Genomic DNA, 27209 nt, shown 5'->3' on the forward strand with positions numbered 1-27209 from the left:
AATATACACCAACATAGATTTCTATCAGAATTAGATCTCTGTTGGTGGTTTCAGCAGGACAATCTGGTCTGGATTTGAAAGATAAGTAGGATTAGGCCTAGTTATTTCTTGAATGAAAGCAATTAGAATATCAGGGCTCTCGGCTAGACTTGGAGGTCCTGGAAGAAGTAAGGGAAACCATTTCTATTTGGTGGACAAGAAAATAAGGTAGAAATATCCTTGATGTCACCAGGAATTAACTCAAAGGAGCCTATAGCTCTTTAGATCTAATTCTCTTTCAGTTCAAGAATACTTAGATATCTGTTGATTCAATCTAAAGTCAGGGATATTTAACTGGTGCAGGTTAGATCACAGCCTTAAGATCCATCTGTTTGTTTGTTTTTCACAATCAGTTGCATTCATTTTCACAAGGGCAGAAAGAAATGTCAAATATTTTAGACACAACTTACCAATCAGAAGATAGCAAGTTAAGTGTGTGCCTGGCAAACAATTAAGTTCTTTAAAATATCCTAGTTTATAAAAGAGGTTGTTAGCAAAGTATTGTGCAGAGGTCTCCTTGTGCTAGCAAGAGGTTGCACAGACAAGAAAGAGTACTGAGAGCAGTAAGAGTCACACAGTAACCACAAGAGTACACTGAGTTGTGAAGGCAAAAAGTATTTTACTTTGAGGTGGTGTAAAAACAAAAATGCATGGTCAAACATAAACAGTCCAGGTCATACACAATAACAACAGTCCAAGGAGTATTCCAAATACAAAGTCTTCTTACCGGTCCAGAGGTCAATACACAGTTGTTCAGGTTTATCACAGTAGTAAACCAACAGTACAGCAAAACAGTAATAGTAGAGAGAGCAGTGAATTCACAGAGAGAGAGAAGCTACATTCCTAGCTCCCTCTTATGGCCATGAGAACACTTACACACCCATCAGCCAATTAACATCTTAAAGACACAACATCATAGTTTATATATTTTTAACCCAACTATGTAGGCTATCACCATATGCCTAACAGGGGTAACATAAGCATCAGCTCAAAAGCAAAGGCAGTACAAAATAGGAAATGCTTCATGGAACAAAATGATTAAAAGGTTAGGTAGGAGATCTGTATGCCTTCTGCACATTTTTGTCAGTTAATTCTTCTCACCAAAGAATGGAATCTCCTCCTACTTGGTAACTTCCTATCCAGTCTTAAAATTTGTTCCAGAGTCTGGAAATGGCAGATCTGAGGGTTTCCCTAAGAGAAGAAAGGAAAATCCTATATATCATGGCTTCAGGTCTGAGATTATATTACATTTGTGGTGTTATTTAAATTACTAGAATTTAGATAGTCCAACGTATCTCTCTTTAATGTAGAATACTGCATCCATTCAAAGGCAGCTTCAAGATCTGGTTCCTCTTCTCTAGAAATCTTTTTTTCTAAACATGATTGAAACTGGGCAGTGTTTCTGATACAATATGGTAGATTCTTTTTTTCTTTTTTTAAAGATGCATGGCATGAAAATCCTACTTGCTTCCAGCTAACTTTGTTTGCTAGGTTCTTTGAAAGAACAGCTTACATAATCTTATCACAGGGTGATTATTGCAGTCTTTACTGAATCATCAAATTATTATTATTGTTGTTGTTGTTCTTGTTGTTGTTGTTATTATTATTATTATTATTGTTGTTGTTGTTGTTATTATTATTGTTGTTGTTGTTGTTGTTGTTGTTATTATTATTATTATTATTATTATTATTATTATTATTATTATTATTATTATTATTATTATTATTAATTAAAGTTGGAAAGAACCTTGGAGGTCATCTAGTCCAACCCCCTGCTCAGGCAGGAAACCCTATACCAGAATTTAAAATAACTCTGATTCCATACATTGCTTTAAAAGTAACAGCAAGGTCTCAAAAAGGTTGGAGAGGTAAGAGATTACATGTGTGTGGCCCACAGCAGCAAACTATTGCCTTCACACACTTGTGAAAATAATACGTCACTTCATACTGGATTAGATCTAAGTTAGTTATACTTAGATCCTATACTGTGAAAGGAAAACGTTAAATGAAATCTGATTCGCTGCACTAGAAACTAAGTTCAGATAATTATCTTGGTCCCAGTCTGTCCCTTATCTTTTCAGTAAAGCAATGTATCATGTGAATGTACTGTATTGTTGATGTAAAACTTAAAATTAATCTTACTACTGGGCCAATATTGGCTATATTGATTGACAGATGCAGAAATTTTAACGGATCTAATTATTTATGCTTCCTTTAACTGGAGATAAGGAATGTCTGCATACACCCCATTAAGATGTAGTAGAGCAGAGGTTTTCAAACTTCATCAGGCTTTGCAATGAATTTTTTTTAAAAAAAAACAATGATAGAAAATCATTGTTAGAATGATCAAGAGGAAAAGCTCTCATGAGAGAAAATAGTCTGCATCTGAATGGACTTTTTTAATTCTTTCTTTGGCCCTTAGTTCCTTCTGGAACCCATCAAATTCTTACGGAACCCTAGTGTCTGTGGAACACAGTTTAAACAATCATGTCTGCTTATCAGTAGATACTTACCCCTTTGTCTAGATTTCTTGTGATTTCTTGTGTGGTGCTTTCTGTTGAATTAGAAATGTTGCAGTGAACTTCAAGGATTTCTGGGAGGTTCTGAAAGTTTGAATGTCATGTAATAAGAGATAGTAAATCAACATAGTTCAAGGGAGGGATTGTCTTTACCAGTTATCTGAAAGAAAGTGTGGTTTATTAGCATTTTTTAAAGAAAAAAATGCATTTCCAGGTTAATATTGTGTTACTGAACCAGGAATCAATTTGTACTATGGCCAATAATGGTTCATAATAGTTCTTCCACATAGAATTGTCTTACAATCTAAATAATAATAATAATAATAATAATAATAATAATAATAATAATAATAATAATAATAATAATAATAATAATAATAATAATAATAGTAATAATATAATGTTGGAAGGGACCTTGGAGGTCATCTAGTCCAACCCCCTGCTCAGGCAGGAAACCCTATACCATTTCAGACCAATGGCTGTCCAGTCTTTTCTTAAAAACTTCCAGTGTTGCAGCATTCACCACTTCTGGAGGCAGGTTGTTCCACTGGTTAATTGTTCTAACTGTCAGGAAGTTTCTCCTTAGTTCTAGGTTGCTTTTCTCCGTGATTAGTTTCCATCCATTGCTTCTTGTCCTGCTTTCAGGTGCTTTGGAGAATAGTTTGACTCCCTCTTCTTTGTGGCAGCCCCTGAGATATTGGAACACTGCTATCATGTCACCCCTCACCCTTCTCTTCATTAAACTACACATACCCAATTCCAGCAACCGTTCTTTATATGTTTTAGCCTCCAGTCCCCTAACCACCTTTGTTGCACTTCTCTGTACTCTTTCTAGAGTCTCAACATCTTTTTTACATCATGGTGACCAAAACTGGATGCAGTATTCCAGGTGTGGCCTTACCAAGGCATTGTAAAGTATATTAATACTTAACGTGATCTTGATTCTATTCCTCTGTTAATGCAGCCTAGCACTGTGTTGGCTTTTTTGGCAGCTGCAGCATACTGCTGGCTCATTGTGATTGTCCACTAGGACTCCAAGATCCCTTTTACAGTAACTACTGTTGAGCAAGGTACCACCTATACCACGGGTCGGCAACCCGTGGCTCCGGAGCCGCATGCGGCTCTTTGAGCCGTCTCCTGCGGCTCCCAGCCGCCCGGTGTGCGCGCACCTCTTCGAACGGGCAGTGGTGCGCGCGCACCTCTCCAAATGGAGAGTGGCACCGCCCGTTTGGAGAGGTGCACGCGCACCTCTCCGAATGGGCGGAGGTGCGCGCACACCTCTGCGCGAACGGGCAGCGGCGCCGCTCTTTCAGAAAGCTGCCGCGGCACGTTTGCAGGCTGCCAAAAGCGGCAGCTCTGCAGACGGGCCGCGGCAGCTTTCCCAAGAAGCAGCGCCGCTGCCCATTCCGAGAGGTGCGTGCACACCTCTCTGAATGATCGTAGGTGTGCACGCACCTCCCCACACCTTTGGAGAGGTGCGCGTGTACCTCCGCGTGAACAGGCAGCGGCGCCGCTCTTTGAGAAAGCTGCCGTGGCACGTTTGCATGGGCCGTCGCCGTCGCGCAACTGGGAACCGGTTCCATCACACATAAAAAAATGGCAACCGCACGCGTCCGCGCATGCACAAGAAAAAAATGTTTTGCAAAACGTTTTTTGTGCATGCACGTGCATGGACGCACGCACGCGGCTCCCACTTTTTTTTATGTGTGATGGAACCGGTTCCCAGTAGCTCTTTTCCTTTTTCAGGTTGCCGACCCCTGACCTATACTATACCTGTGCATTTATTTTTTCCTGACTAAATGTAGAACCTTACTTTTTCCACCATTGGAAATGATTTAAGATCTCTTTGTAAATAACATTCTGATGTAATTTCTATTTTGATTTCTTGAGGTACATCAATCCAAGAACTACAGCATAACTAAGCAGCATGTATGGAAAGTGGTCTGAAGGAGTCCTATGTATACCCCAAAATGAACCTTGCATATTTTCTCCAGAGAGCTAACTAATCAGTAGAAAATGAAGGAATAGCAAATTAGAAAACAGAGGGGTTGCTAGAATCCTCTTAAAATGTACTGCTAAGACACTGTTAATTTGTGTTGAAAAGATGGTATTGTTTTTGATGGAAGCATTGTGAGCCTCAAAATAGCACTTTGTCTGCATGTGGAATGGGTTTCTTCATTAGACAGTCAATTAGCTGGCAGCTCCAAAACTTCAAAGGACTCAGAAGTTCTCTCCCTGTGCAGGATCAGCCTCCATTCCCACATGCTGGCTGGTCAGAGAAATGGGGATGGCAACTTCTCTTGATTGGTGCAGCACAGTATTTGATACTACTAATTACACTTAATTAGTCCTTCCACCATTTAATTAAACTGGCTTCTAATGATTGTGTGCTTCCTTGGCAGGCTCTTTGGGACTACTGGGAATTGTGCTGCCTGTAGTAAGCTGATCCCTGCCTTTGAGATGGTGATGAGGGCCCGAGATAACGTTTACCATTTGGACTGCTTTGCCTGCCAGCTTTGCAACCAGAGGTGAGAACATGGGGGTGGGGGGGTTACATGGATTGGGGTTTTTTTGTTTTTTTTTTAAAGCAAGCTATTTTCACTTCTGTGGAACAGTAAAGTTTGTTTCACCGTTTGATCTCCATCACCTTCTCCCAGGCTCTCAGATTGTTACTGCTGGGCAAAATGATTTTACCTGCTAATTAAATGCTGGAGCCTTTTTCCTTCAGGTCTCTGACTCATGTGTGGAATTGCTGGTAGGCTGGATTGTTGAAGGGACTCCCACCACCACCAGAATTGAGGCTGCTGTGAAATAGGCTAGCAGGTGGTATTAAGCAGAGCCGAGGCAACTGAGTGAGCAGCTTCAAAGCCAACCTTCTGGTCGGTCTACTGAGCATCCTTTGATAGAAAGATCATTGGCATAAATACTTGTAAAATCAAAGTTTCTTAAGTCACACACCTGGGCAGGTGCAGATGTTAGATCAAGGCAAAGCAAAGGAAATGCCCTTTTCTAAATAAGGTCTGACATAGCCTCAGTAGGGAACCTTCACCCATCAACCTGTTGATTCCCCCCAGTAATGTCTGCTCACCGCAAAACTTTTAAGTAGACCACATAATATGCATCTAAAAGGCAGATATCATAGGCAGAATGAAGTCAATATTCTGATAAGGTTCTATCACCATAACATTGATGATGATGCCTCACAGATTTTCGTGTATCTGCTTGGTTTCTTTGTTTTGCACAGATACTAGGAGTAGAAGCTTTCAAAGCCTAATGTGTAGACTGAAAAATAGTGATACTTTGACCTCTTACATCTATAAAAACACTGCATATAAATATAAAGTGCAGGAATCCTAGAACCTCACATGTCAAGCAGCAGTATATTCACATCCAGTTGCCAGAGCCCAACTCATATCAAAATCCTTTGCTCAGCCTTCAGTCAAAAATTCAGAAGTATCGCTGTTAATATTTATATAGAAAATTTACATGCCCATGCATCTTAAGCAAGTAACTCTGGGCTGGCCAAGCATGTGGATGAAAATCCTAAGGCCATATAAATGTATAAATAAATCAATGACCTAGGCTTTTCACAAAACCATTTCACTGAGCAGAAGTCACATACCAGGCTCCATTAATACTCTGCTCTTCAGCCAGGAACATCAAGGACTTCTGGAAAGCCAGCAGAGCCAAACAGCCATCAGCAGGGAGACTGTTCCATAGGCAGGTGCTACGACAGAAGAGGCTTATTTCTGGATCCTACTAAGCAACATTGTTTCACTGAAGAGCCCCACAGCATGCCCATTTGGTCCGATTTGATGGGATGGGCAGACATTATTGAAGACAGGTGGTTCCTGTGTTATGCAGTCCTTTAAAGGTGACAACAAGCACCTTGAATTGCACCTGGAAGCCTACCACAAATTCATATAGAATCTTGTCTGAAACACATCCTCTTCACGACCTGTTTTCCTTGTTACCTTCAGGGAGGAAGCTTTGCGGTAGAACATCCAGTTTTGTTCCATATCGTATTAACTTTGTGAATTCTAAAGCTTCCTCCTTCCGTTATGTATTCAAGATGGACAGTGATTGATATTTATATGTTACTTATATGAAAGGGTGTAGGTCTATACGTATGTTGTATATAGTATGTTTAAAAGTGTGTTATGTATGTGTACACTTTGAGAGCAAGCAACTAAATTTAATTTTTAATGTGTACCATTATGCCCACAGTAAAAAATGACAATGAAGGTTATCTATCTATCTATCTATCTATCTATCTATCTATCTATCTATCTGGAGTGTAAGAGTGAACAAAGTCATTCCCTCTCAAAGGAAGCATTCAATATCATCTGGCTCCAGCTACTTTCCAGGAGTTCCTAACCAACCAGGAGAGACATTTGAAACACAGGTAGCAATAATCAAAGCCCTAGGGACCTGTTCACTTCTTCAGAACTGATAGAATCAAAGTTTCCCCAGAAAACTGAACAAGATCATGGGCCAGCCACAACCCAAGCAAATTTGTTCAACATATTCCTCAAATATTACCATCCTTACCAACAATTCTGCAGAGATTCTCCTGCCCTTCCTTGTCCAGAAGGGATTAAATTATCCAAAATATGGTCCCCCAGCCAACTATCTGTGAAGGCGATAAGAAGAGAAAAATACTATGCTTATCGATACAAGGCAATCCTTAATAAAGGATCTTAAATGTGACTACCCATTGAGATTGAAATTATGTTTCATCTTTTTTTTTTCAGCCTGAGTAGAATTTCCTGGCACTCACAATCTAAAGAGGAGGAAAAAATGATTTCTGTAGATCAGAGTTGTGAACTTTCTTCCTGGCAAGCATGACTGTTGACCTTTGAAGGTCATGCCAGGGGCCACAATCCAAAAGAATGTTTGGAAGCAGGACCAAACCTAATTATGTATAAATGCGTTGAGGATTGAGAGCCAGATTAAACACTGCAATCTTGTATTTAATCATCTAAGACAAGGGTGTCAAACTCATAACGTCACATGATGTGTCGTGATGTATCATGACTTTTTTTCCATTGCCGTCAATGGGGTGGGTGTGGTTTCGGTATGATGCATCTGGCCCGCCGGCCGGTAGTTTGACACCCCTGATCTAGGAGGAAATCCCATTCAGTATCTTTGAAGAGAAATGCAAAATTTTACTGTCAGAATGGCAGCCCTCCTTCTACTCTGGAAGGTTTAAAACAATGCGGGAAGAAAAAGAAGTTCCCTCTATGTTTCTTCGTCTTTATGCATACATAAAATTGAAAATAAATTTTGTGTCTTTGGCAACTAGAGTTGAAAATAATACTAACTTGGAGCATGGTGTTCTTAATTTCCAACATTTCACCAAGAAAAATATAGCTGAGTTTCCAAGCAATTGAATGAAGAAATACAAGAAGTACTAACACCTGTGTTTCTTGTTTCATGCTTACTATAATACCACTCCCTATGTCCTTCCTTACAGGAGAGTTCAAAGGCAGGTCTTTGTCCTCATCCAAAGATTATTTGGATATTGACACTTCAGAGAATATAACCCTAATTATAATTTTCAAGCCAATTTAGAGGACGCTTTTTAAAAATCAGACATTATTTCTTGGGTAGTGGTAGTTGTAGTTCAGGGCTCTGAATGTGTGGACACAGAAATCGAAAGTTGGGAACTATTTATTTTATTTTTTTATTTATTTTAATTCCATTTATATCCCGCCCTTCTCCGAAGACTCAGGGCGGCTTACAAACTTAGCAGTAGCCTTCATTCTATGTATATGCCTGCTTATTAGGGCTTTCACACACCCCAAGCGGCATTATTACAAAGTCAGCTTAATTGCCCCCAACCATCTGGGTCCTCATTTTACCTACCTCGGAAGGATGGAAGGCTGAGTCAACCTTGAGCCTGGTGGGATGCGAACCTGCACTAATTGCAGGCAGCTGGTGTTACTTAAGGAGGCATTAGCCCACTGCTCCACCAAGGCTCTTTATACAGTATTTACAGTATTTATTTATACAGTAAGGAAAGTTGTTGGATGAAACAGAATGGAAAATAAAATCATAAACTGGTTAAATTTACATCCAGATTAGAACAAATTGATAAAATATAGAGATACTCCGTCTTTCTGGAACAAAGCAGAAGGGAAATGACCTCAGAGTTAATCCTAAAGGATGACAACACTTCTCCTTTGTACATTCCTTATCTGGAACCTTCAACTTGTGAGTCCTTTGGATAGTTACACACACACCCCTCACCAATATCATTTTAAAAGATTAGCTGTTGGGTTCTCCTGTGCCTTAAATGCCAGAGCCGTCCACAGTAAATCTTTCATAGAATGGATGTTTCCCATAGGAGGCCGGACCCAGAAATAACACAATTCCAGTTTGTATAAAAGCCAACAAGACTTCATTGTAGATATTAATGAATGCCTGTAGCATTTTATGCTGTGGGAGCCTTCCAAATAAAGAACATCTATAGGGATGTCTGCAGGGGAGAGCAAAGAACGTCAAGGTGGGGATTGCAAAAGCATAATAGAAGTTCTGTCCTTTTGCACAGGTGTGAATATTGCATGCGCTTTCAAAAGGGCAGGGCTTCGATTGTGCAGTCACAGCCACTCTCTTGACTTTTTTTGAGCCTTCCCCATCTCAATCCCCCAGAGAAACAACTGAGCACTAAATAATTATAATATGTAGTTGGAAAAGGCAAATTCTATATGTGGGATGGGCAGAACAAGAAATGGAACAAGGACGAGGAAACTTCTAATAATGTCATATCATTACATAAATCTGTGGTGTAATCATACATGAATATTAAACATATGGCTCTGATCCCCATACCTTAAAAAGACCCAAAGTCACTAGTCAGTGAGATGGCAGCACATAAATTTAATAAATAAATAAAAATAAATATTATAGCCTTGGAAAGGATTAACAATAACAAAAAAAAGAAGATGAAACCAGAAGTGATAATTAATCTGAAACAGTTCACCAAAGAGTAAAAGTTATAATTTTGGGTGTTTTTCAGCCTAGAATCAAGGTAAGGGATTACAAATAGTCCTTAGTTAATGATCATTTCATCATTACTATTTGAAGTTATGGCACTGAACAAAGAGGCTTGTGGCCAGTCCTTGAAGCTGCAGCCATTGAAAGGTCTCTGTAGTCACATGATCATGATCGGGTGCTTTGCAACTAGCTCACAGTTGATGGATGCACCATCCGCAGTCATATTATGACCATTTGCCAGTGTCCAACAAGCAAAGGCAATTGGGAAGCCAATCCCAAATGGCAATCACATGAGGTACCTAATGAACCTGCGGGATTTGCCTAATGACCAAAACTGGAACTTCCAGTTCTTCCATCATTAAGTTGGCATGGTCACGTGACATAACACTTTACAAATGTGTTGCTTAGCAACAAAGTTCCCAGTCCCAGTTATCATCATTAATGGAGGACAAACTGTACCTCCAACATGCAGTCAGCTTCTCATTTACCATTCCAGAGAAGGCAAACAGGAGTTTGCCATTCTCCTTTTGGGATTCCCGAAGTCTTCTGTTGAAATACCATAATTCTGAGGAATTATTTATTTATTTAAATTGTTATTTAAATCCAGATAATCAGGTTTATGCTTACAGTATCTCAAACATGGGCACTGTTTTGGAACGCTGTTGCTTGCTTACAGCAGGAGAAGTAGGATTTAGTAAATTAAAACAAGTTGTGAGCAGACTAAATAATTCAATGTCTTGACTATTTTCCACATTAGACAAGTGAACGGTCTCTGTGTAATCACTAGAAATCGGTCTATACTGATGATCCTATGCCTCCCTGTCACATATTGGCAAAGACAACCGCTCTATCCAAGTCACTGCTTATACCAATCCCTGCACACAACTGGGAGCCTGTATTACATGGAAACTGAGTTGTGGATCTGCAAACATGGACAGTCCTGATATCTGTGGGGTACATCAAGTCTGGAGCCAACAAGAACTTTTTTCTTCTTGTTTAGATAGCTCTGTTTTGCAGGAAGGATGCTTAGAATTACAGGAGCCAACAAGAACTTTTTTCTTGTTGTTTAGATAGCTCTGTTATGCAGGAAGGAGCATTAGAATTGCATATCTGCCATTAAGAAGCCATGGGTCTTCTGCTTCCATCTCTTCTGGCCCCCTCTTGTGGAATGATTTAGCTTTTTAATGTGATCAGAGTCATTTCTTCCTGACTACACCAGAAGTTAGAGCATGAGTGAGAACATGCTGTCATTTGGGGTGGCTTTATTGAAGGTACTGGAACAAGCACAAAGCTGGCGTTATTTGTTTAGAATAGGCTGCCTTTCATTTTGAAAGTGGCAGGTACAATCAATCAAGTTGTCCAATTTGATAGGCTATTCTGATGAGGCTATAGTGACATCTAGTGGGTTCAAATAGAGGGTGTTGGGTTTAAGTTTTTGGTTTTTTGGGTGAGGAAGTGAGTTGGTACAATAAGTACCTTTCTTGGAAAATTCTAGAAATATTTTAAGATCTAATTAGTAAATTTGATTTTAAATATATTTATGTTTGCCAGGATCATGTGGAGAAAAGGACTCAATGATAGTTGTTGGGTGTAAAGGAGAAAATATTTTCCTTCTCTCCTTGTCCTTGCACTTTGCCTATGAGATGTCAAGTTTCTAAGAACTGGCAATAAAGATAAAAATGCCTCTGGGTGTGTTGGATACAGTAGATACAAAGCGGAACAAAATAAAGCCAGATTTATTTATTTTTTACCATTTTTCAGATTATAATAGCATTTCATTTCACCTGCACATCACGTAGGTTTGAACAGAAGCCTCCTTTTCAAGTACACAAGGAATCTTCCAGTCACTCCATATACTAAATGAACAAGAGCTAGATTTATCTGTAGAATTTGATTTCCAGAAATGGAAAAACAATGAACTGACAGTATCAGTATATACGTGTTATATAGCATTATCTAAAAATGTGTTTAATGACCACATTATAAATATGTTTCTTGTACCTGGCAGGAAAAAGGTGGAAAAAACCCCCAAACTCAGTTACTCTTTACCCTGAGCTAAAGTTAATTTACAAACTTTTAAGACAATATTCTTTAGACTTTGAAATTTCACCATTCACCCACCTCTGTCCAAAGGTGCTTTTTTGAATGGTTTATTTCCTCTAATATGTCACACCAGATGTGCAGTCAGAAATTAAACCCATTCCAGATACTTGTCTGAGCTGTTAGCACACTACTTTTTAAAAAAAAAAAACACATGCGCACGCACAAATTCAAAACTACTTCAGCACTCTTGTTTCCATTCATTATCTGCTGCAGTGTGCTGTTAGTGTTACTGTCAGCGTTAACTGTTACTTCTAAAATATTTCCTGGCAATAATTCTTTTGCAATTTGTTAAAGGAGAACTGGATTTGGGCTCTTCTCTCCCCCGCCCCTTTCTTTCTTTTAAATGCTCAACTCATTTCAAGATTTATGGGCAGCATTTAAAAGAATCTTAAAGGCAATTTACCTGCTGTTTTTTTAAAAAAAAATACACATGAAATGTTACTCATTGAAACATATGGTCTTAGACTGTAAGTGTCCGTGAGCGTAACTCCAGCCAGAGATGCTGCTGTTTGTTAAAGGGAAAATACGTGATTTTTGCCAGTTCTGTCCCCCCCTTCTGCTCCCTAAGCATCTGTCCCAGAGGGTTAAACCCTGGGGGTAGCTTTCTTCTTCCTTCTCTGTTAGTGGGTAAAATGTATGTTTAGTTACAGAAGTCTGCACGTTGTAATTTAATCCCATTTTAGGAATTGTTAAAGGTACCTACCTGATTTTGGATTATTTGCTTGTTAAGCACCATGTAAAACAACTCAAATGATAGCAAAGGAAAGTTCTTGCTATGAAATACAAGAGACAGCCATTCCAGGGATGGTGGAGGGTAATAATGGTGATAATGATGATGGCAATTACGTTTATGAATGTTTTATCTTTACAGTGGCTATCGGGTCAAATTAATTACTCATCTAACCCAGCACTGTGAATTGGTAGCTTTCTGTGGAAACCTTTCTTTCCCCCCGATATTCAGTTCTTTAGCTGGACTTTCTGTTTATAAAATGCTGTATGTGCTCTACCTCTCAGCTGTATTCCTCCCTCCACAGCTGCTGTAGGTCAGACTTGCTGAATGCCAATAGTTGAGTTGTCTCCATGAACCAAGCTCAGACTGAGTAATGGACTATTCGGTGAAATGAAGCTCTACTTTTTACTCATCTCCTGTGCTCCCATCCAGTCTCTCTTCTCATATTCATGCTGCAGAGCTGACTAACTTTCCTTCTACTCAGCAACCTCCCTCAGCCTTATGTGATGAACTGTGATTGCCCAGATTCCCTGCTACGAGCATGGCCATGCTTGCGAAGAATGAAGATGGGCATAGTGTAATATCATTAGAGGAATGAATGTATGGAGAAGATGCACCAAAGAGGTGGATCTGGTCTTCTGGGTATGGCATAATCTGTGTTACTGTTCATCTCACATACTCATGAAGATCTCATGCTTTAACAATGAGCCGAGTAGCATCATGAGCTTTGATCAAAAGAAGCCTATTACACATTTTCAAGTATAATATTGAGTATATATTTGGAGGTTCCAATCAAGGAGCAGAATTCAAAGAGCCATTCTATAATAATTGGTTTCAAGGAGGTCATTCATTCATTATGTTTAATTTGGACAAGAAAACACCTTTACGCACCTCACAAGTTTTTAATTTTGACTACAGTAGGAATTTGGTTACTTTTCCAGCATTGAAAGTCAATGAGTTATTTGACTCTTCTTTGGTAAAAAAGTTCAAATGGGATTTTAGTTTTCTTTAGTTCCTATTTTAAAATGCCTGGATAATACTTAAAACATGGTTGAACTTGAGATTATTACTCTTAATCAGCCCATGGATTGCCATGTAAAATTATAAAACACTTCTCAGTGTAACCCGCCTTTTCTGAGGTAGGGAATACATGACCATGAGTCATGTATTTATTCAGGTAGGAAATTGCTTGGTTCTTCATGACTTAATCAAAATAGCAATAGCAACTTAGACTTAAATAACGCTTCACTGTGCTTTCCAGCCCTCTCTAAGCAGTTTACAGAGTCAGCATATTGCCCCGCAACAATCTGGGTCCTCATTTGACTGACCTCTGAAGGACGGAAGGCTGAGTCAACCTTGAGCCATTCAGAATCAAACTCCTAGAGTGAGCAGTGAGTTAGCCTGCAGTACTGCATTCTAACCACTGTGCCACCATGGAAGGAAGGAAGGTTGAGTCAACCTTGAGCCAGTGAGAATTGAACTGCTGGCACTCATCAGAATTAGCCTGCAATATTGCATTCCAACCACTGCGTCACCACGGCTCTTTGTCCTTAGAAACCTAGTATATGAATGTTTTACAATCTTTATATTGTTCAGGAAGCTTATCAGGGCTTGCATGAGCTATTTACATTTGGTGGCAAATCTAGGTTTGCTTTCAATCATGTGTGAAATGGCCTTGACACCATGTGAAAAGTTTCCAAAATGTCATTCCTAATACATAAAAGATTTCTTCATAATGCACTACAGAGCTTGACAAATCTGCTACTCTAAAGCCTCTAGCCAGCTGATTTGTCTGGAGGCAGGTCTCATGCACACCGTCTTTGTGTCAGTAGCAAAACTTTGATCTTCATTTTACATTACTACTCCTGGGGGGGGGTTGCCTTCTTGGTTTAAAGCAAAAAGTAGTGAGTCAGCATCTGTCTATTTTTCAATCAGCAAGGAAAACCTTTCTCTTCCAGCAGAATGCTTGGAGAGGCCTTGCAAGTCAAATTTCAAGGTGCAGATTCAAACTGGAGTTGTATCATTATTGTGGAGGTGTCTCCAATGTAAATTCAAACCTAAAAAAACACTGATTCAGTCATCAAGAGCTTAGCTAGAGAGTGTATGGCAGAATCATGATAATTTGATAATGCTTCATGTTACAAGTTAGTGGGGCTTATTCTACAATGTTCATGCTTTTTCTGCATAATTTTCATTGCATTGTGTATTCTTCACAGGTTACATAATAGGCATATTCTGCCAATTTGTTGTAAAGAACAGCAGGTGTATCAGAACAGTAGCATAAGATGCTCTTAATCTTTCCAATTGTTTCTGAGAGTACTGTTGATCAGCTGGAACCTGTGGAGTTTTGGGGAACTCATCCACTTTTATTGCTTAGGAGCTATTAGCTGAGGGACAAAGAGCACACTGTTATTTCCTTGCTGCTCTTAGCAATGGAGAAAGAGCAGCTTGATAGATTGCCTCAGCTTTAGGAATTCTTCTGTTAGTTTTCTCATCAAGCACAGTTGTACATTTTGTATTGGGCCTAAGCCCAGAGACAACATAGCAAAGTGCAGTCAAGTCCAATCCTTTCTTTGCTTACACCTAATGGACAGAATCTTGCCCAACTAAAGATATAGCTTTTTAATCTGCTAAATATACCCTGAGAGATTCTAGGATGTGACCAGCCTTAAATGTCTTCCCCCTCCCCCCCAGTTTGGGAGTGTGAAGTCTCTTAATCTGGGCCTCTCCGTGGGAAACTGCATTGCCAAAACTCTCCCAGTTGCACATTCCATCACATTTTGGTACTTTCGACGTGTCATCTTTTAGTCAGATATTGATTTACCTTGCAGAAAGTCAGAGATACAACTTGGCTGAATTCATATTTTTACTGCACATAAAGAAGGCAGGTTTGGTGCAGTGGTTAAGGCACAAGGCTAGAAATGGAAAGATCATGAGTTTTAGTCCTGCCTTAGGTACTAAGCCAGCTGGGTGACCTTGGGACAGTCATTCTCTCTCAGCCCTAGAAAGCAGGCAAGGGCAAAATATTTCCACAAAGCCTTTCCAAGAAAACTGCAGGGACGTATCCATTCCCCTCCCCTTAGGAGGGGAAAAAATCTGTCCCAGGGGCACAAAACATTAATAATAAATAATTGTGCATAAGAATGAAACCACATCACAAGGAAGGTTTTCTTTCTGCAATACACAAGCAAAGTTTCTATACTAGGTCACTATTCCAGAGTTTAAATTCTGTGCTTTTTCTTCTTGCCTTTCCAAGCCAACAAATATTCACCCATTCTCTTAATGGCCTTGGAATTAATCTTTCTACCCTTCCTATCTCTTTATTTGCATCTTTATTCCCCTTCATTCTAAATAATGTATCGTTGGCAAATGTAATTGTTGCTTTAAAACAAAACTATTACTATCAGCATTTTTTCCCATTTCTCCATTTGGAAAACTGTATAACAGCATTAGCCTTTTTTAGACATTCAGGTGAAATGAAACCATAATGGTTCTTCAATCAACTCAAAATTGTGGGAACTGAAGCTCCCAGTTAGCAGCTGCATATATAAACTGGGATTAAGAGAGAAAAGAACATATGTTTCCTGTAGTTATTTTATAAATAGTCCATATCCTTGGTAGTATAGAAACATTTTAATCTTTATCAATTTTTTAGGTGGAAATAATATATAATCCCTTTCAGTGTGCAAAATGTAATGCATTTTCCAAAGCATCTTTGGTTACTTCCTGCTGCCAGCAAACATGTTTCTCATGGTTATATGGTTGTTCCTGATCTCTTACTGAGAAGAAATGTATTACTTATCTATCAAACTGCAAAAATGTATGCATTCAATCCATACAGTTGACATGCATTATGTATTGTTGCACAGTTTGAGTTACTTTGAAGAGAATTAGGATCCCCAACTCCCTCTCTGTAGAGACACACTTTTTTCTCCACAAAAGATTATTTGTCATAAATTCAAAAGACAATGGGCAATGACTCCTTTGACACAGCTGACTTTTTTTTCAAATTATGTTTCAAATGTTATTGGATCTAAATCAGGGGTGTCAAACTCAATTTCATTGAGGGCCGCATCAGCATTGCAGTTGCCCTCAGGGGGCCGGGTGAGTATGGCCAGGGTGGGCGTGGCCTACTGGGTGGGCGTGGCTAGAGTGCGTATGGCCTACTGGGTGGGCGTGGCCAGCTCTACATCGTTCGCATCAAGGGTGCCTATGGGGGCCTGGGCAGGAGTGGGACAGATCTGAGGGTCCCTGGCAGAAGGAGGGTCTCTGGGCCAGGGCCAAGGCAGTGGGGGCCGTTCTCTCACTGTTTCCAGGATGGCTTCGCGGGCCACATGAAACCACTTCATGGGCCGGATCTGGCCCCCGGGCCTTGTGTTTGACATGTCTGATCTAAATGAAATTCAGATAAAATGTGTTGAATAGTATGATCTTCTATTTAGTTTACATCGTGTATCAAACATTTTGCACTTTTGTCAAAGGCTGACACATTTCCAAAGAAAGGTCTATGTATCTTTCAGAATTACAAATAAAGTAGCAAAAGTGGACTTCATAAATCCAGTGAGTCACAGAGTTGTGGAAGGATCAGTCTATCTGGTAGGCAATAATTTTCTAGCAGTCTAGTTTTAATGAAGTGGATGTACAATGTAAACTGAATGGAAGAACATATTATTCAACTAATTTTATCTGAATTCCATTTAGATCCAAAAACATTTGAAATATAAATTTAAAGAAAAAGTCATCAATGTCAAGGGAGTCCTGGTCCATTGTCTTTTGAGTTTAGGACAAATAATCTAGTTTGAATGAAATATGTGGCTTGATGGCAGAGGTTTCATTTGCATTGACAAATTTAGGTATCCAAAACATGCATAATGAGATACAAAGTAGAAATAGTGCTATGTTACTAAATTTGTCTATGTACTTTGATATATGCACACATTGTTTGGGCTTCTAAAATTTACCCTAGTATTAGAAGGGATACTTTAATGCCATTGCATGTCTCATTAGCAGTTCCTTAAATAACTACAGATTTGGTATCATCCATCCATCCATTCATTCACTCATTCAACCATCACCTTTCTTATGCTGAAAAAAAATTAAAATAGTGAACAGTTACGGTACTGGTCCCATGGAATGCACACCTAGCCATCCCCTTTCTAGATACCACCTCAAATATATAATGAGATGCACCAAATTTGGGAATGGGGTGAGCAAGGCTGGTCTTTCTAATACCTACACACACACACACACACACACACACACACACACACACACACAAACACAGTGTGTCTTTATTTAAAGTATTGAGAGACAATATATCCAGCATTCTTCCCTCATCTGGTGCCTTCCAGATTTAGAGGTTGCCATTTCAATGCATCTAGAAGTGCCAGAACGGAGGAAGCCAGTGTAGAGGACTCTAATTCCGACCCATCATTCATTTAAATGGACATCTGGATGTCAGAGGAAGTAATTAGAGAAGGCAACCAAGACAGGATGCTTATGTTTGTGCAGCATTCAATGAATATATAATGTGAAACAGCCTCTATTCATAAGAATTTATGTAGACATAGATTAAAATTTAAAGAAGGAGTGAGCTAAGACAGAAGAAGCTTTGAACAAAATCTCTCACAGTGCCTCAGTAATACTATATCATGCATTTTAGGTCATATTGGATGGTGGTATTATGAAGATATTTTAGTTTTAAACCATAGTTCCACTACTAGCAGGATGACATAAGATAAGTTTTCAAGTTGTTCTTCATTTACTGAGAGAGCAAGTCATTGTCTATTAATCAGACCATTATTAAATTTGCACATGGCAGACAACAGCATAAACAAGATGATATTATAGAAAAGCAAAAATAAAGTTCACACTTAGAATACTGCATCCAGTTTGGGTCAACATGATGTAAAAAAAGATGTTGAGACTCTAGAAAGAGTACAGAGAAGAGCAACAAAAATGATTAGAGGTCTGGAGGCTAAAACATATAAGGAACGGTTGCTGGAATTAGGTATGTCTAATTTAATGAAGAGAAGGACGAGGGTGACATGATAGTAGTGTTCCAATATCTCAGGGGCTGCCACAAAGAAGAGGGAGTCAAGCTATTCCCCAAAGCACCCAAAAGCAGGACAAGAAGCAACGGATGGAAACTAGTCAAGGAGAAAAGCAACCTAGAACTAAGGAGGAATTTCCTAACAGAACAGTTAATCAGTTGAACAACCTGCCTCCAGAAGCTTGTAAATGCTGCAACACTGGAAGTTTTTAAGAAGAGACTGGACAGCCATTTCTCTGAAATGGTATAGGGTTTCCTGCCTGAGCAGGGGGTTAGACTAGATGCCTCCAAGGTCCCTTCCAGCTACTTCATCATCATCATCATTGTTATTATTGATCATCGCACAGTCAGCCAGATGTTCAGACTGGATTTGGCATTTTTGTCTACCTATCGAGTCCTTACCAAGGACTGAGATAGGCCGATGTGGATGTTTGATGGTATTACAGATATCGTCACAGGATGGAAGCAGTTCCTAGTAAGACCGCCTTTTGCAATTGACTAATGCTTGTCTGTTTGAATTCTGAAGTCCCAGAGCAGTTTAACTTTATCATTTTCTGTGACTTTCTCTATTTTATGATCCCATCAGTTCTTGCTTGCAGGCAAATGATATTTCTTGCAGATTTTGCAATGCACCATTGTTGCTACTTTGTCATGCCATTGCTTGTAGTCAGTCTTTGTGATCTTCATTTACTGAGAGAGCACGTCATTGTCTATTAATCAGACCATTATTAAATTTGCACACTGGAAGTTTTTAAGAAGAGACTAGACAGCCATTTCTCTGAAATGGTATAGGGTTTCCTGCCTGAGCAGGGGGTTGGACTAGATGCCTCCAAGGTCCCTTCCACCTTCACCACCTCCTCCTCCTCCTCCTCCTCCTCCTCCTCCTCCTCCTCCTCCTCCTCCTCCTCCTCCTCCTCCTTCTTCTTCTTCTTCTTCTTCTTCTTCTTCTTCTTCTTCTTCTTCTTTTGAATTGATAGGTTAATGAGTTGGAACAGAACAGAATTTTAATAGAGAGAAACCCAAAGTTCTTCATTTAAAAAGAAAGAATTCAAATGTACAGGAATAGAATGAGAAAATACCAGGCATGACATTACAGTAGTATATGCAAAAAGAATAAAGAGCTGAATATGAGCAACTGTGAAATAGAATAGGTGTAAGTAGAAGCATAGCATCCAAATAGTATGAAGCAAATTTTGTATTTTAGTCTGCATTCGTCATACCATAGCTCAAAACCTGGGCCCATTTTTGGGAACTTTGTTTTAGGAAAGGTTCAGCGAACCTAAAACAAACAACACACGACAATGAGGGTGATCGTGGGACAGAAAAATGAGATTTAGAAGATTTTTTTTAAAAAAAAACAGACTCTGCTTAGCCTTGATAAAATATATCTGAGGGGTGTTATGAAAATATATAAAATGTTAATTTGTATTGCTTCAATGAGCATGAGTTTGAACTCAGTGGACTCTACATCTCCTTTTCCAAGTGTGCAATTGCGGAATACTACTCAGACAATGCAAGGGGCAGGAATAAGGTTTATAAATCATTTCAGAAGATACCACCCTGTAAATGACTCTCATGAGAAAAGAAATGTCAGCATAGCTTTTGCTTTGCATAATTTGAGAAAATTGCCCTGCCTGTTTTGATTTCCTAACTTTTGAACTCACAGCATTGCAAAATGGCTCTTCTAGGAGGTGTTCATCCATTTTAAGCACCAGAAGGTTTTTCAGAATAGACAAAGCCAGGTATATCAACTCTGCCAGCAGGACTAGTTGCTACCTTATCTGAATGTACTTAGTGTGCATTTTTCTGCTCTTTTCACTTATTGGAATACATCAACTTCTACATTGCACAGATTGATCTATAAATAGTACGCACAGTGTTAAAGGGAAATTAACTAATTCAGTACAACTGAAAAAAAAGAAATACAGGAATACTTCCTTTTAATAAATGCACATGCAAAATACACATGATGTTTTATATATAATTTTTACGTGAACTCCCAAATTAAAGTGGATGCAGGACAGAAATGAAGTTATCATTGGGAAAATAAGAAATTTAGTGGAATTGAGCTTGGCAGTTATCACACTCCTCCTTCAGTGTCTTTAGGTGACTCCTTATTCTGGCCTGAATTTTTTGTGGTAAGAATCTTTCCCGATCCATAAAGAACTGTCCATGGTCCTGTTCTTCTGAAGAACTCAATGCTGTCTTCTCTTAACGAGATTTCAGCCTGAACTAGGATGATTTTGTAAGATAGTTTTCATTAAATTGGAAGTTCAAGATATTTTGTCAAAAATATCCAAAACACTGACATTTTAGAGGAAAATAAATTAAGCAAAGCTGACTTTGAGATGTGAAAATTCCAGGGTAAATGTTCTCTCTCTGATTATTATTACTCGAGATGCAGGACCCTTTGATGTCTAAGGTAGAAACGCTAAATGGTGCAGTGCAAAGAAGCGTGCACTTTTGTGGAGATAAATATTTATCAATTAATTAAATAACTGACACTTTTTCCCACTGAGTCAAACTGTCTCACTCAGCTTAAATGGTAAATCAAATGTGGGTTATGTTTTACACAGCCTTCTTAAATGATTAAAAAAAATAATTGAACCACTGAAGGTGAAATAGAATCATCTGAATCTGTCATGAAGCAAAAAAAAAGGAGAATTGCACATGATGTATGTAAATGCTCTCTTTCTCGCGCTCTCTCTTTCTCTCTTCACAAATAGGAAAGAGAAACAAACACTGTGCCAAAACCCAGGATGTTTTCATTCCCCTGCTCTGGAATTGATAAAAGTAGCTTCTAATGGTTTGTTTGTTTATTCTGTTGTAGATTTTGCGTGGGGGACAAGTTTTTCCTGAAGAACAACATGATCTTGTGTCAGATGGACTATGAGGAGGGGCAACTTAATGGAAGCTTTGAGCCCCAAGTTCAATAGCAAATCCAGTTTGGCTGAAACACTGTGGAATGGACGTTCAGCCACACTAGCAGTGAAAGGCGTCTCTCAGCTTGCCTGCAATATTTTTTTAATCCTTGGTCCCCAAAGGACGATCTACATTGTAGTATTCTTCACACACACACACACACACACACACACACACACACACACACACACACGCATAAATAACACGCAGCAATTCCAATTTTAGATGTACAGTTGTGCCTGCTTAGCTGAGCACTGCATTTGCCTGTATGTTTGTGAGTTGGGAGGGGGGAAGCTGGGGAAAAGCTCTGTACAGTCTGTTTTTCTGTATATAAACTGGAACATTTATTTTATGAAAAATGTAATGCAATTTTATTACAGGTGTGAATTAAAAATTATGAATGTTTCCTGGTCATTTTAAAACTCTTTTTTTATATAGAAAGAAAAACAACCATTCACAGCTCACCCTTAATTACCCATCTAGAATAATTGCTGGCAGACAATAGAGGCAGAACAACGGGAAGACTTCAGGCAATTTTCAGTAAACTTGCAAAAATTGGTGACTTGCAACTGATTAACAAGAACAACAATGATTACACACACTACCTTTTAAATTATACTGCTGATGTAAAAGAACCTTGGAACAGTTAGAAGCCACGTTCATAGTAGAAGGATGGTGTACCTCATTCAGATGTGGAAGACAAAATATCTTTGAGGATTTGGAATTCTTTATTTCTAAATGTTTATATTTTCTTCTCTTCATTACTCAGGCAAATAAACCACTTTAGTCTTTAAGCAACATAAACTTCATCATAAGCTTTGAAACAGTACATTAGTAGTAATTTATCCTATTGTAGTAAGGAAACACTCTGATATTGATGAAAGAAAGAAAAGAAAACCTATAGAAGGGACACAATATCCACTTTAGTCCACAAAAACTTCTAGAACAACAGATCATAGTAGCCTTCTAAATTCTGAAAGGGTTGGAACTGCTTTAACCCTGGGGCAGTAAAGAAGGGAGATAGCAACAGAGGACCATGTTCAAGGCCATAATAGTGACACTGTCAATCCAAAGTCTTTCTGCCTGGTCCCCAATTGCTTTTTTTAAGGAATTGTGTGAATTAGTTATTCATGGATTCAGTATTTGTGTCCTATATGAAGCTACCCAGAAAAAAAGAGCCTTCTGTTTTGCCATAGAAATTCTTGAACCAGTTAAAATCTGATGGGGAATCTTAGCACTTTGCTGGGAGTCTGTATCTTCTTGATTCAGAATCAACTACTCAAGTTGTGCTAGTTCCAAGTCATGCCAGGGGTAGGAAATCCAAAATCTAGACACCGTAGATTTAAGCCACCAAGCAATTGATATATTGTCTCTAGACTATTTGGCTGTTTTATTAGATTCCTCTCCCAACTCCAACCCTAAGCATCAGCAATAAAGAGAGAAGATTTGGAGTACATGCATGAGCAGTTAAACATTTGGAGTTTGGAGCTATGTTCTAGCTCTCTTACAGTCCAGGCAATCATTTGTAAACATCTGTACCACACAAGCTCCTATACAAATGCCATTTCCATTCTACTGTGCTTTGCCTCTTTCAATTTGGAACTGAATCCAGTCTATTGTACTGGTGCTAATGGTTTTTTAAAACATAATTTTAATGCTTAAGGTTTTTTAACTTCACAGGATAGAGAGAGATCATAATGAATTATAATCTGTTTTTATAGAAGCTGCAACAAAACACCCAGAATTTTACATTAACAAAAAAAATCAGAACAGACTTTCTTTAAATATGGTCATAAATATACGGGAAAGTAATGACTAAAGCTTCTGTTCATTCTTAGGTACAAAATAAAGACATTCTTTTTTCCAAAAAGAAAAAAAGAATCCAGAATAAAAATGCCATGATGAATTTTTGTGTGAACACTGCAAATTTGCTTAATAGAAACAAGAATTGAATCCCAGAATAATGTGGTTGAATAATCGCTGCAGCTCTGAAGAACAGAGAGCAAAAACCTATTTGATAGTGCTGTGCTCATCACTCGACATAAATATTCATTCGGGGAATCAGAGCTGGATAAATGGTATTTAGTATTAGCAGATAGCTCTTTTTAGTGCTAAAGATAAACCAGCTCTTAATCAGTTTAGTAACCACTAGCATGTAATGTAGTCTTTCAGCTTTTGAATCAGATCCTGCATTCAGAACAAGCAAAACCTGCCACTGGGGTTTCTGCTTGAGCTTTAATGAATCTTCCTTTAGAGTCAATTTATAGATGCTGCTAGCAGCAAGCAAAACCAACAAAGGAAAACCATACCTTGCTAACTTTCTCAGGGCTGATTGAAGTGGTCACTGGACTGGATGGATGGAGCACTCCAGAGAAAGTGAGAGAGGATTTCTAGACTTTATGAAGCTTTGAAAGATATCCAGCTTTGGCAACTGATTTAAACAAAACACCACTCTTAAAATTACCCTAATGCAAAAGTGAAGGTTGGATTGTGTTTTAATATATTGAATGTACTACTCTGTGCTCTGCCTTTTCACCAAAAATGGCCAGAAAGGCAACAAAATGTTATAAAAATAATGCAATTTGTATTACTTCTATTAAATCCATTGAAAACACGAGTAAAATAAAGCTGGAAATACAATGTGGTATAGTAGTGAGCTGGATTAGGAACAGGATCTGTGCTAACCACAGAAGCCCATTGGATGACTTTGAGCCAATCAGTTTTTCTTAGCCAAACCTTCTTCACAGGCTTGTTACTGGGATAAATTACATAGGTTAGGAGTCTTTCAAATGCCGCATTTAACTTTGAGAGAAAAAAGTGGGCATTTTATTTTATGAAGACCCCAATCCTTTCCAATAAAATGCAGAAACATCTTGATAGACATCCCTGTTTAAATACTGAGTAACTATCTGAAGAAATATCTCTTTCCCTCCCTACCAGTAGAAGGGCCATAATGAGAGAACCAAGTTGATTTTCTTTAATCAGATACCTGGAAATTGCAACTGCCCTAATAAATAGAAATTTGTTTTGATTGGGAGGGCCCATAAAAGCCACATTCCCAGTATCTTTTGTTGAAATATAAAAAGTTACATTATTCCATTCAATCATATGCTCACTGATCAGTTAGGAATCTCTCTAATCAGGTTTCAGGCAGAATTCTTTCTCAGGACTATCTGCTGAATCCCCAGATTTCATTAAATCCTTCTGGATGTAAAGTATGTACTGTTTCTTTCATCCACTTACTGGGATTTTTGCAGATTCTTTGTCAATCCTGCAGCCCCTTCGTAAGTTGAAAACCTGTCCAGGATCTGTTTCTTTTGTCACTGCTAAGAGACCCTAATTAGACTTTCTTATTTGGAAAGGTAGAATCCACAGGGATCCTATTACTGGTTGCCTACGAAAGAGGGGAATACATCAATCTGCTTACCTTTTTGTGAAAAACAAATGCAGAGCCAGGCCAGACCAAAGTCATTTTCTGTCTGAGATACTTTGGAAAATGATGGTATGGTTATAATTGATGGTGTTTGGCCTTTTCTTAATTTAGAGAAATTGCGGGAAACCAAAGCTGGGTGACCGTCCTGAATAATGAAAAATTTGTTCTGCCTGCTTTTCTATCCCCTTAGTCCCACCTCCTGGAATATCCTGTATTTCAAAGCATTCGCTTCATTGGTCAGACCAGCTCCAGGCAATCTTAACTCTCCTCAATTTATATCTTTCCAAAGAAGTTAATCTAATATGAACCACAATTTGTTCCCATGCTATTAACTTCATTTGAATTACAAAAAGCTGCTGCATTTGCAGCCCCACTTAGAGCTGTTCATTTGTAAGCTTTATCCAGTCTCGGTGCCGTTAATGATCACTCACTTTGCTGAGAGCGATCTGCAGTCCCTTCGCTTCGACTGTAGCAAGTTACGTATTGCAGAGGAGGATTCAGTAATTGGCCAGGTGGTGAAAGATAGTCTGAGGAACTCTTTCAGGGATGCAGACTACAGAATGAAGATCTGTGCACGTACTGGAAATGGAAGACTCCAACAAATACAAATATAATACTGCTCTTCCAGTAATACTGCTGAATAGTAGGCAGCCCTTCTCCCTGGTGGCCAATGTATACAGTAAATGTCTTTAGTATGGAAATAAGCAGACATATGGGCACAACATCAAGCATGTCTTAATACCCAAACAGATTCCTGATGCATTTGTATACTACTTCCATGCTCTGCATCAACATGTGCATTAGGGTTTGCTGAGATTTATCTACTGCCAAAACAAGTATCTGCCTTTTATTTTTTTTGCTAGTAAACTCTTGTAAGATTGGGAAGGGAAAACAAAGAGGGATACCAATGACAACATGTGAAAAGCTTATAAAGTTACACACACAGAAACACATATCCCACCCCAGTTCATCCTAGTCTCTGTTCTTAAAATTGTAGGAGGTAAGAGAAAGACATGGAATGGATGGAGAAGTTTCATACATGTGGAAAAGCTCAACAAGGAATCTAAAATGTTGACTGTGGTTTAGATAAGACAACAATAAATCTCCAATTTGTCATTATGTTGCTGACTATACCAGATTCATGGTGGGATTTGTTATTTTTCTTTTTTCTTTTTAAATCAAAAAGAAAATCAATATTTCAGATATTATGTGGTATTCTCATTTACTACTGAATATCCTTGTTCCATTCAAGACTTGAAAAGCAAGCCCATACTAAGCATCAGGAATGTGCAGATTACTCCAATCAGTTTCAAGTCAGTGATTCCATTTGAATTGTCGTTTTGGCCTTATATCCAACTACTTGAATCAATTCAGGGGAATTGATTTAATTGATTTTTTTTCAAAAATCCATTTTCCCACCCAAATTGCTATTCCAAATCAGTTTGATGATTCAAGGAACATGATTCAGTGGAATTATTTGATTTATATTCATCAATCAAATTCAGAAAGTTAATTTGATTAAATTGTTTTCAAGTCAGATTTACCAGATTTAACTTTTATACAGCCCTACAAATTATGTCCAATGCTCACTAGCAGAATCAATAGAAATGGCACCAAGAAAGACCTTAATAAGATGCTGCTCCTTTTATATTACGTGAATAATGACTTAATCAGTGATAGTCAAACTGACATCACCAGAACTTAATTTATTTTGTTAGCATTGCAATTTAAATATTGAAAACACATAAGTACTTCCATATTCATTCATCCATGATATGATGCAGATGACTTCTGAGAACTGAATATAGTGTACATAGACTGCTTATCTGTAAATGAATGCATCATAAAGCAGTGAGGGACCTTTATCTGCCATTTAGCTTTCAAAGACTTAGCGATAGAACTTTTGTATCTAATGCCAGTTTTAGCATAATCCTCTTTAAATGGGACATTAAAAATATGCTTAACATGCTGCTAAGTTATTACTGAGAAATAAATGTGGCTATATGAACAAGTCCAAGAAATGGCAGGGTTGGCACCTAGACAGCCATTTCTTCAATGTGCTTCATTCCTTGTTTGATCACTATAAGTACCAGAATTAGGAACTGGTCCATAAGAACTGACTTCCTGCAGAATTCTAAAATTACAAGGAAGAAGTATATGGGTTAGTGTCATCATTTTTGGAACTGGATTATATGTAGATTCAATTGGAAGTAAAAGAGATTTTTTTTCCCCTGTGTACAAAGGAAACACATCTCTTTAGATCAGGGCTTTTCAACCTTTTCACCCATTGTGCCACTTTTAGGATATGGCAACATCCGAGTACCACCAGTCACCTAGCAAGGTGTCAAAAACATGATGACCAAAAAAAAAAAAAGGAAAAAAGTGATGAAGTACAGGTAGTCCTCAACTTAC

General features: G+C 38.5%; 1 protein-coding gene across 1 annotated transcript in view; it reads left to right on the top strand.

Annotated features, from left to right (window-relative positions):
* The window catches only part of LMO1 (LIM domain only 1), a gene marked incomplete at its 3' end in the record, with an annotated part of 55798 nt that extends 34420 nt beyond the window's left edge, over window positions 1-21378 (top strand). Inside the window, exons 2-3 of the mRNA XM_081325627.1 lie at window positions 4961-5086; window positions 21273-21378. Coding sequence (XP_081181753.1) covers window positions 4961-5086; window positions 21273-21378 — 232 coding nt within the window. The remainder of the gene's footprint in view (window positions 1-4960; window positions 5087-21272) is intronic.
* Window positions 21379-27209: the final 5831 nt, after the last annotated feature.

This window comes from Vipera berus (genome assembly GCF_964194415.1).
Source record: "Vipera berus genome assembly, chromosome: 1".
Lineage (NCBI taxonomy): Eukaryota > Metazoa > Chordata > Lepidosauria > Squamata > Viperidae > Vipera > Vipera berus.